The 12,312-nt window shown below is 36.9% G+C and overlaps 1 protein-coding gene across 1 annotated transcript in view; it reads right to left on the minus strand.

Annotated features, from left to right (window-relative positions):
* Window positions 1-4,740: 4,740 nt before the first annotated feature.
* RFT1 (RFT1 glycolipid translocator homolog) overlaps window positions 4,741-12,312 on the minus strand; it is a 63,472-nt gene continuing 55,900 nt past the window's right edge. Inside the window, exons 12-13 of the mRNA XM_077452274.1 lie at window positions 9,796-10,045; window positions 4,741-6,725 (exon numbers count right to left, since the gene is read on the minus strand). Coding sequence (XP_077308400.1) covers window positions 6,561-6,725; window positions 9,796-10,045 — 415 coding nt within the window. The 3' untranslated portion in view covers window positions 4,741-6,560. The remainder of the gene's footprint in view (window positions 6,726-9,795; window positions 10,046-12,312) is intronic.

Below are 12,312 nucleotides of genomic sequence, written 5' to 3' on the forward strand. Positions count from 1 at the left end.
ATCCCAAAAAGGGCACTCATCATTTTATAGAGGTTTTTAAAAACATAGTACAATATGAACTCAGACAATTAGAAATAAATAAACATAAAAATAAACAAACAATCTATGTGGGAGGGGATAAAGCAATTAGAAAAAACAAACAAATAGTGGCCAGACCAGCTGACAAGGCAGGTGGACTGATGGTAAAAAATTCAATATGGACACTACAGCCAGATTAAAGTCGGAACTATCCCAATGGTTATCAAAAGGAACCAATAAAAAGCAGACTAATTCCTCATGGCCCTAAAATTCCATATAATATAATATAATATAATATTATATATATATATATATATATATATATATATACATATACATATACATATACATATACATATACATATATATATATATACATATATATATATATATATATATATACATATATATATATATATATATATATATATATATATATATATATATATATATATATATATATACACATATACACACACATACACAAAAATACACAAGAATAAAGAAAATCCCCCTGGAAGACCAATAGTAAGTGGGATTGGTTCCCTTTACTCAAGAATGGGGGAATACCTTAGGTGGGTTCTTGCAACCTCTAGTGACCCAGAGTCAATCCTATTTAAAAGATAGCAGGGAGCTCATCTTATTATTACAAAAGACCGTGGTTACTGAAAATACTATTTTGGTCACAGTAGACATGGAGTCCCTGTACACTAACATCCAGCAAAAAGATGCTCTTAAGGCGGTTAAATGGGCTTTATTAGAGGAATCTAATTTAAATAAAACTCAAAATCAACTTTTTGGTAGAAGGGTTGGGATTGGCTATGGGCAATAACTATTTCTGGGCCCAAAATCAATACTATAACCAAACTGGGAGTGTGGCCATGGGGGCACAGTACGCCCCTAACAAGGCAAATATAGTGTTGAATAAATGGGAACAGGAAACTATTATAAAAAATAGGAATCGATCACTTTATTTTTACAAAAAAGATACATCGATGTTACTTTATTTTGGGAGGGTTCCCAAATAAGTTTTGAATTTTTTTGGCACAAATGAACAGAAACAAATATGGTCTAAAATTCACAGCACAATATAGCTTTTCAACCATTATTTGTATCTAACACTCACTAAACATTTGGATAGGATTGGTACAAAAACATTCTTTAAAGAGACTGACAGGGATGGATTTGTAGCAACACACAGTTGGCACCACCCCCAATGGATAGGGGCTATTCCATGGGGACAATATATGCGAATAAGGCGCAACTGTGACAACATTAAGGATTTCTTTCTCCAAGCAGAGGTACTCACCAACAGATTCCTTGAAAAAGGCTACCCATTGGAGACACTGATCGAAGTAATGGATCAGGTTTCTCTAATGGACAGACAAACACTCTTGACCACCAAGAAAAAAAAAATGGTTTTAAAAAGGAGAAGTAGCCTTTATATCAGGGTTCCATAGACAATAAACAAGCTGAGACAATGTTTGGAAAGTTTTGGCCTATTCTTTTAAAAAATATAAAGATCTTCAATTAAGATTACCCCCTAAGCCTAGATTAATTTATCATAAGGCCCAAGGATTGCAAAATCTGAATTTACCCAATTTCCTCAACCTCCCTAAGAAACCTTCTACCTTTCTTGATGACTCAGGTTTTCACTATTGTACCAGATGTAAGGTCTGTAGGACTGCCAAAAGATTGGGTACAAACAAGAAAATAAATCACTTTTATTCCTCAGTGACACAACAAAAGTTCACCATAAAACCATTGATTACATGCAATTCTGACCATGGCACCTATGTGCTGGAGCGTCCGTGCTCAGTATGTAGTTAGAACTACACACCAATTGAGGCTCAGGATTAATGAGCACCTTGCTAATATTAAAAAAGTTTTTTTAAACCACAAGGTGTCCAAACATTTTAGATTTTTTCATAATACTAACCCTGCTCTTTAAACATTTTATGGCATTGATAACATTTCTAAACATTGGAGGGGCACACACATGACGAGAGCGATCTCACAAAATGAAGTGGTTGTATAAATTGCAAAGTATGCAACCATGGGGTATGAATATAGAGCTGGATTTAAATAGTTTTTTGGCTAATGATTAATTCTAGTTTGAAGTTGTTTATTGTGGTGCCTAGTTGTCATGGTTATGCAGTGATCTTCCTGTTTGCTTACCTCCCCTCATGTGTTCAGGCTAAGAGACCAGCCACTTCCACCTGGTGGTTTTTATAACCTCTCCTCTAAGCATGGCTCCACCCCAGGCCCTATCGGGGAACCTTATATTAACCTGTGCACTGCAAGCCAACAGTACTCATCAACCATTGTGTATTCCTTTGTGTGTTTAGCTTCTGCACTGCGGAAAAAAATATTAAAAGCCAGCAGCTACAAATACTGCAGCTGCTGACTTTTAATAAATGGACACTCATCTGTCCCGGGGTCCAGCGATGCCGGCAGCCGAGGCCGATCGATCGCTCGTCTCTGGGCTGCTGCTGCCACCATTCTAGGTGAGGGAATCAGGAAGTGAAGCGAAGCGGCTTCACTTCCCGGTTCCCTACTGCGCATGCGCGAGTCGCGCAGCGCAATAGGAATTGTCCGCGCTGTCTCTGGGACCCGTGTGTGTCCCAGCAGACAGCATGCAGGGACAGGAAGAGGCATAGACTCCCGTGGGAGTCTATGCCCGGAAGTGGGTGTAAATACCTGTCTTTGACAGGTATCTGCACCCCCCTCCCCCCTGAAAGGTGCCAATTGTGACACCGGAGGGGGGGGGGGGGGGGGAGGGTTCCGATCAGCAGAAGTTCTGCTTTAATGATACATATGGGTATTTTTGTTCAGATGTTGCCCATTGTTTTAGTTAGTTCAACCATTGTAAACCGACACTGCGGCTGCTAATCCTACAATTTTCCTTTCAACTAGAAGGGTATCGGCTTCACACTATAAAAATACATGCCCTCCATTGACCAAGCATGCTTCCTGATGATGTAATAACGAAATGCATGTTGAGGCGGTATTTGGTCAAGTTACTGCGCGTCTCTTTGGTTGTTCCGGGTAGGATGGTGAAACGCACGGCATCGGCGGCGACTAGCCGCGAGGCACCATCTGACTACAGACATGATTGCAGCCCCAGTGCTGGGTCAAGGCACATCCTCATGCAAGCAACCAGTTGGCACATGTATTTTTATATTTTTAATAAAATAGGATTACACTACCCTATCGTCTTTTCATAGATCCCATCTGCAGTTCCCCTGGAGGAGAGGTTTGTCATTGTTTACAAGTCTCCATCCATGCAGCAAGCATCATCTTGCTAAAGCTCATTCTGACTAGCTTTTTAACTAAAGGAGTCAATGTTTTTTGGTAAGCAGATCTTACATAAGAGCACATTGGGTGTATATCTCTATCAAGTTGGTGAAGGAATTTACGTGTTCTCTTTTGAAGAATTTGAACACAGTAGTTCACTTTTGGATATCTCCCTGTGATAAATTGGGACATTTTATTACTATGCATGTTCATTATGGTCAAGTAGATAGTACCACATTTTTTTAAATAATTGTGCACATTCACCTATGGCACATTGCACTTTAATTGTATTTACTTACATATACTGTGTGATTCAATTCACCAATCAATTTTGTTTTTAGTGTTTTAGAGCGCCCTCTACACCATATCACATCAGCTATTTCAGTATCACTACTTGATCAGAGGAGCAGTTGTATTTTCTCTTTTTGAATTTGCCACATTATATTTTTTGTTAATTTGTTTGGTGCGGAATGTACAACATTTTCTTAGACATAAAATAATAATAACTGTGAATAAAAAGTCTGAAGACACATGTGAATAGTACAAACAAAAAATTCATATATAGAGCTGGATTCATTCAAAGAAAGTCCCATAGGAGAAAATAGTGTTTGGAAATGACTATCATACACCTGACGGAATGACACCCATCACCATAATCAGAAATGGAGGCTTACCGGAAAGCCATCAGGTGTACGATCGTCATTTCCAAACACTCGTTTCTCCCATGGGACTTTCTTTGATGGAATCCAGCTCTATACTTTATGATTTTTTTTGTTTGCACTATTGCACTTTATTCACATGATGTAATTTTGCATATGTGTCTTCAGACTTTATTCACAGTTATTATTTATATATAATTGATTGTCTGCATATTAGTATATTTTATTTGTTTACATATATTGCCTGTGTTATAGTGCACAGCTGCTTATTAAATTTTAGTTCCTAGCGCGGATATACCCTTTACATTTATTCACAAATTCTGAAGCTCACATGCCCATTGTAGGTACTTTTGGCTGTGGACACTGGTCAGCATGGGCACCCTGACTGGTTTGTGGCTACACAGCCATATACTCAAACTGTAATGCCCATTTTTTCTGCTTTCAAGACATCAACTTAATGGACAACATCTTTACTTGCTACTGAATACTCCACTGACTTTCAAATGCCATTGTAAGGAGATAATCAATGTTATTTACTTTACTTGTCAGTGATCTTAATGTTTTAGCTGGGTAGACTCCCTGGCCCCAACTAGGATTTTGCCTGGTTTGAAAATCAATTGGAAGTGCCTGTTTGAGCAGAGGCCAGACCTTAGGGGGGGCATTTCAATTTGAATTATGTTGGATGTACCCCCTGCATGGTAAAGCCTTATATAGTTTTCTTTTGGATTAATAAAAGTGGTCTAGAAAACACAGAAAATCACACACGTCAATGGACTAATTTTTTTGAAGTTAAACCTATAAGTACATTATATACCGTATACATTTGTTAATGGCATTGCTTATGCTAACAGGCTTCTGCGACAGGACACTGTTTTACTTTGATTCTATTATGGAATTTTACCAAAACAGATTCTACTAAACGGTTCTAAGTTGCCCTGAACTTTTTGTTTGAAATTGTGATTGCAAGTTGCATGAAAGTGATTAAAGTTGCCTAAAAAATGCCATGTATGTTGCCAGTATCACATCAATGTTATTCGTGCAAAAATTGCATTCTACCAGTTTGTTTGAAACAATGGAGGCATTGAATTGGCTTTTCTAGTGCGCAGTGATACCAGATGGCCCCCAAATTCTGCACTACAGATGGGTCTTTTGCTTTCTTGGAAGATTCTTCGGAAAGGAAATTGTAGACATATTAACCACTTAAGCTCCTTTAGCTACTTTAACTGGCAATTGCGTGGTTATGCAACACTGCGTGCAAATCAAGTTTATATCATTTTTTTCACACAAATAGTGTTTTCTTTTCGTGGTATTTGATCATCACTGGATTTTTTACATTATATAAATGACCCACACGTTTGTAAAAAAAAAACACAATATTTTTTACTTTGTTATATAACATATCCAATAATGCAATGCTTTTCTGTGATCTGAAAAATATGTCTAATGAATGTTGTCATAAGGAGAGTTCTCACCATCCTACTGTGTTCTGTAATCCCTTTAAGCCACTCCCACTGTTTGACACTACCAGGCCTCCAAAATTAATTTTTCAGTGTGCCCCAAGTCTTTCACAATTCTGCCAATTCCCCTGGTACTGGTAATAGGAGTATTTGACCAATAATCATCACGGTATAAGTGCTGAATCAGTACATATAAGTTAATAAAGGCAGTTGATATGCTAGACAGAGTGGTGGAGATTGTTGTTCTACAGATAGCCATACATTAACATCTGATTTTAGTCAACTATAGATTTACCAGTTAGTTATTTATTGCCTTGCATTGAATTTATGTCCAATCAAGACTACATAGTTTTTGACAGATATACAAATGTTTATGCATTTGAACTGTATATTTAGTGGTTTGAACAGAGAGATGCAAACATCAATGGTGTGTTGTGACCTGAAGAAGCCAATCACACTTTAGCTTGCATTAGTCTGCTCACTTTAGGTAGCTGAAAGATAGTTTATAATTGGTTGTCATGGGTTAAAGCATACAATTGTCCTTTTTCTAAAGCTGAAAATGAACCAGATTGTTTTTATACTGTGAAGTTGCCTTATAATTGGTTGTTTTAAAATTTACACAAATGTTGTTCAATTATTCATGAGAAACGTGGGACATTAAAAACAAAACTACTGACTTGTTGTGGAAGTTGAAACCTGTAATTTGCAAGAAAATGGTTTCTTTTCTTTTTTTCCCTATGCTTATTTGTCTTTGTTCATATGTTTATACCTCAATAAAGACTTTTTATAAAAAAAAAAAAAAAACTACTGTACATATATTGAGATCTCAAACTCCATCCAAAATAAACTGCTAACCCCATGATTACAAGATGTCCAGGTTAAAAAAATAAATACTTCAAGTTCTTTTTGTTGTCTTTGGAATAATTCATGAACCATGTCCTTTTCCCTCTGTATTGGTCCATTATATTTTATTTATCCTTCTGTCTCTCCCCTTCACCTTCTTGGTCTCATCAAAATAGTTACAGTCCATAGATTCATTGTGATATCCACAAATAAGAGGGAATGATAACATCCTGAGGTTTACACTCATTTCCAGATAACCAACCAACCATCCAGTCCGGAACCTTTCCTAAAATTTCTTCTTTGGCTTTTTTGACAGAAAATGGCTACGTATGAAATTAATCAGTTTGCTTTCTGAAAGGACAAGAGCAGCCAATGTCACAGCCAGACACAGAGCTCCTACGAAGATGTGTGCAAGATGATATGGCCAGCCCATGTCACAGCACAGATTCATCTGTCAAAGAACAAAAAGAATAAACTAATGGATGCAGGAATTAAAATAATCTTCAAATGTAATGTAATTTTTCACATACTCTCACTATTTTAGTAGCCAGTTAGTCCAAACTGCTGCAGACTATACACATATGACAATATAATTGTTTGATATAGGAATTGGTTCAATCTATGACGGTTTTCAATGAAAGGAAGAGGTCAACAAACATATTTAGACACACTGATCTATTATCTGCCTTGCCTTTTTTTTTTTATTATTATAAAAATTATAGTTGTCTGGCTTTTATGGTGACCCCCTTGGTTCAATGCTTCTGGTTTACTGACCCGCAGTAAAATCAGAAATACTTAACATGCTGGTTCAGGGTTGGTGACCCAAAATATTGAGTCAGTATGATGGCCAAGCTGTTTCAAAAGGTCAGAAGCGCCCAACTATATGCTTCCTCCTTTCATTTCTATTACCAGTAAAGGCCTATAAAAAAGGAGCAGGCCAATAGTGCTTTAGGCCCTATCCACATTTGTGCACAGAATCATACACAAGACATGTGTGCTATTATAGTCAGAGAAAATATGGCACTGTCCTCTTTTCTCTGCATCTTTATCCAGCTGGTTTTTTTTTGTTTTGTTTTTTACAAGTCCCGCAGGCAGCATTTTGACAAAACACATATTTGCCATAGAATGTAACCGCTACCAATAAAATACACAAAGGGCGCATCTAAAGTGTACTCTACATTTTAAATACAGGAGGTAGTCCCTCTGGAGAGTACATGCATTTTGAATCAAAAACCTGTTAACCATTCCTAGGGGCATTATCTACAGTACATGGCACCTGGTAGAGCTTCGCAATTAATCATTAATAATCATCATGATTTTTTCCCCATTGCGATCTTGAAAAAATGATTTCCTGATTCTTTCTATGCAGAGAATTCTCTCTGCTCTGCTAATGCCGTCAAAAGAAATTAAACAAACAAAAAAAAAAAAAAAACGGGCAATCTGCCAAGAATCACAACCTTCTTTAGCAGTGGAACTTAAGTATAAACATTGCAACAATTTGCCCTTTACAAAGGAATACAGTTTGGCGTGAAAATGAGGGAAGTTTAACCACTTAAACACTAAACCCTTTTCTGACATTTGTTGGTTTCAAGTTAAAATCATTTTTTTTGCTAGAAAATTACTAAGAACCCCCAAACATTATATAATTTTTTTTTTAGTAGAGACCCTAGAGAATAAAATGGTGGTTGCAATATTTTTCACACTGTATTTGCATAATCAGTAAAGTTAGTCCAATTTTTTTTGTATAATGTGAAAGTTTTTACGACGTGAGAATCGTGACCTTATTTGCACAAAAAAAAAAAAAAAAAAATCAAAAAAATTGTGATTCTCATTTTGGCCAGAATCGTGCAGCTCTAGCACCTGGGATTTGTTAATTTGCTTTAGAAAGGCAATTTCTGTATTATAAAGTAATTAGATGTTTGTAAAAATAATGTTATACCTGTGGACCCCACTGCTCATTTAATAACACAGACTCCTGAACAAACAAGATAACACCATCCTGTTTGTTCAGAAATCTGTGTTATTAAATGCCCTTGCTTTCCTATCACAAAATGTGAGTGCATTTTAACTTATTGAATATTTCTTTTTTTTTCGTTTTAAACTATGGAGTTTTCTTATTACATATGGAATAGCCAGCATTAAATTCATGTATAGAGAGGTGGGAGCCATTGCAACTCTTCTTTAATGGATTGATGAAGAGTCTGCAGACTGTCCAAAGGATGGATGACCTTTATCAAAAAGTGCTGTTTGACCTCCTATTTATACAAGTAGTGGGGTCCATCTCAAAAGGTGAGAACACATCTGTTGTGGCATGGTGGTGGTGTTTCACAAGCATATGAAGATTACAGAAGGCATGGTGGATAACACTTAGACACAGTCACAATGTATTTATCTTTATACATAAAACAAATTGGAATTGTATTTGCTTTGAAGGACTGTTTTTTTTTAATGAATGGTACTTTCTTTGTTTAAATATTGAAAGGTTATACTGATTCACTTAACCTCCCTGGTGGTATGATTATTTCAGATTTTAGGTGCTGAAAGCGGTACCATTATTTTGCATGGAAATTTGGCGTTTTATATTGTAGCCCTGTAATTCTTACAAATAATTCACTTAAATCTATCCAAACCAGAGTCTAATAGACATCCCGGGTATGATAAAATTTTAAATATGAAATCATAAATTATAATATATATATATATATATATATATAAATAAAATAAATAACTATAAATAATTATAACAAATAATAATATTATTATAATAATAAAAATTATTCAATAATGTAATCAACTCAAAAACACTGAAATATGCTGAGTTGCAGAATTGTCGCTGTCATTAATTTTAGTGTTTGATGACAAATTTCCCCACAAATTACTATCGCTCAATTCTGAGTGATTCTAATTTATTATCGCTGTTTTCTAGCTGGTCTATAACCACTTTTGATGTAAACTGACATTTTTTGGTTGCTATGGACAATCTCCAGTTTCCTGGCATAAAGAACAGCATTTATAAAATAAAACTGTATGCAGGGCACTTGAGAAACTACTAGGGACAAAGGGGATGTGTAATTATTTGATACAGTACTGTAATCTGTTAGATTACAGTATACTGTGTATTTTACTTTTTGAATTTGGCGCTGATCTCCATCCTAGTGCGTTGCAATGCTCGCAGGGAACGGAGCTCGGCGATGTGACAGATCGAGCAGAAGATGGCTCGCAGATCACAGCGGAGGGACATTGCTGGATCCAGGGGAAAAGGTAAGTAAACCCCCTCCATGGATCCAGCGATGCGGTGCCGAGTCTAGCTCGGGAATACATATATAATTATTTTTTTCAGATTAAATCAGTATGTTTTTCAGCTAATTTTATTTATGGTCATTTATTGGTATAGTGAGGGGGTCATATATATTTTTAGTAAGAATACTATGCTGACTGGTTGTTATATGGATTGTCATTCTCTTATTTCCCTTTTTACATATATTTTTAAACATGAATGGAAAAAGTGAACATGGGGTTACCTCTGAATATCCGGTTACTGCAGCACAGAGACAAAGAACACCAACGACAGCAGCGGATGGACGAAGCCCAGCAAGGGGCTTGTAGGGGCTCTCCCTGAAATATCTCCTAATGTAGAGTAAGCTGTGAGTGATCCGTAAACCCATGTTAAAACAGTTTGCAAAGATAAATCCCACACTTCCTAACCAAAGAGTCATGTAGTAGGAGAAGCAGAGGAAACTGAGGGAAAGGCCCAGCATGACATAATTGTACCTGGAAAAAAAAGGCAGAAAATCAAATAGTAAAACACAAATACAACACTGTAGGATGAAACACATTGTTCAAATCCTATGCGTTACATTGCTGTAAAGCAGGAAACAAATAAGCATTAACTCTAGAGGGATTAAAAAATAAATAAAAATCACTCTTGAAATACATATAAGTAAACCGTTTTACCTGTCAAAATACGTGGCTATAGTCTATTCAGATAGTCTTGCAATGCGGACACTGCCATCAGACAGTACTGTCCAGTTCTAGACCACCCTGCAGACTAATTTACAAATGAACAAGGAAACAAAATTCAGGACCCAAAACAAGGAGAAGCAGCTCAATTCTAAGGTCATCTCCTTCTCTCTTTTCCTCTAGGCATGTTGAGGTTTGCCACATTATCTGAAGTAATAGAACCATAATGGACTTAGAATGCTGCCCCCTCCCCTCCTCTCCAAGCTGATGGCTGCTACAAAGCAAATTACAAGAAGCTTTTTATGTGAAAAAACTCCTCTGACCATGTGTACAAGGGCTTAAACATTCCGTCGGAAAATGTCCGATCGGACCGCGTTGGTCGGATAATCCGACCGTGTGTGGGCTTCATCAGACTTTTTTCATCGGAATGTCCGACCAACAAAGTTTGAGAGCTGGATATAAAAAATTTCCGACAACATGATCCAATTTGACTTTGTCCGATCGTTTGTAGAGAATTCCGATCGGATAAAGTGCCACGCATGCTCAGATCAAATTCCTAGACCAAAGCTATTGGTTACTAGCCTGAACATAGTCCCGTCGTAACTAAATAACGTCATCACGTTACGAACGATCAGATTTTCCAACAACTTTGTCTGACCGTGTGTATGCAAGACCAGTTTCGTACAAAATTCGTCGGACAAAATCGGACGGATTTTGTTGTCGGAATGTCCGACCGTGTGTACAAGGGTTAAAGGAACATGCAGATAGATCCTCTAAAGGAACATGCAGATAGAAGATGACTTATTCTACTGAAGAAGCTAGATGCCCATTTGCAAGGATAATCCAATTACTTCAATATTTTTTGAGTCAAAAGACTCTAGAATCACGCAGGTCCCACTTATCCCCAACTTTATTTACAACAAGCTTGTTCTGGTCAAACAACTGGCATATTCAGAAGTGAATTAATTGCAGCCCATGTGTCTCCCAGTACAAGTTTCTTTAAAACTTACAGTAAATGGATTAAATGGCTTTGACTCATGGAAAAGGGCTGGCATTGTGTTTCGTCATCATCTTTTTGATAATGAGGCTTTATATCCATTTAATAAACTGGCAGAGAAATACCATCCATCTAATAAATAATTTTTTTAATACTTGCAGTTGCAGTATTCTCTGCAGAGTCAGGCAGTGACTTTCCTATTAAAATATAAACCCTCACTAACTATGGCAGTATCCACAAGATGCTCCAAACAGGGACTTATTGATGACATATACTCCTCCCTACAAGCAACAATTAGCGTTAGTACACAGCGGTGGCGTAGGGATCTGGAGACCATTAGTGATGAGGAATGGGAGCAAGCTCTGGTGAATTTGACCAGAGTCTCCTTATCCTCCTAACGGTGTCTGGCCCAGTTATTTATTATTCACAGGCTAACTATACTCTTCAAAAACGACATCCTTGGTGTAAAGCAGCTACACCAAACCGTCCAAGACGTACTGGAAACGGCACACTTATGTTGTGGCATTGCTCTAACCTGCATCGATATGGGGAGTATATATTCGATACCTTAAACACTCCATGCTCCACACATGTTCAGAAAATATCCTCCCATCTGAAATGCATGTGATGTGGCTCCAGTCTATGTATATAGCCTGTAAATTCATATTACAGAAATGGACATCAAACTCCCCACCAACAACTGCTCAATGGTCTGATGCAATTAGTTTTAATTTACGAAGGTAGGAATTGACATAGAATACACAGGAAATGGACAAAAGAAAAAAAATGTGGAAAATCTGGTCTTGATGGCTAGACTCCAATCTGATTGTGCAAATAGGTTGAGTTCACAGATGAATTTGTTGCAAGTTAGTAGTGTAGTAGATCACTGGTATGAGAGAACTGTACATATGAGCCATTAAGGCGTAGTCTCTAAATCAAATATATTGGCTTACCTTCTATTATTGCTAGCTTTATAGATGAAGAATGCATTTATTAAAGTTATAGTAAAAGGTCTTAAGTAACAATGATTGTATAATCTGTAAGGTGCATAGTCTGAGCGGGTGGCACAGTGGTGTAGTGG

Source organism: Lithobates pipiens, unplaced genomic scaffold (assembly GCF_037356315.1).
Source record: "Lithobates pipiens isolate NorthernLeopardFrog02 unplaced genomic scaffold, aLitPip1_a1.2 Scaffold_23, whole genome shotgun sequence".
NCBI classification, from domain to species: Eukaryota; Metazoa; Chordata; class Amphibia; order Anura; family Ranidae; genus Lithobates; species Lithobates pipiens.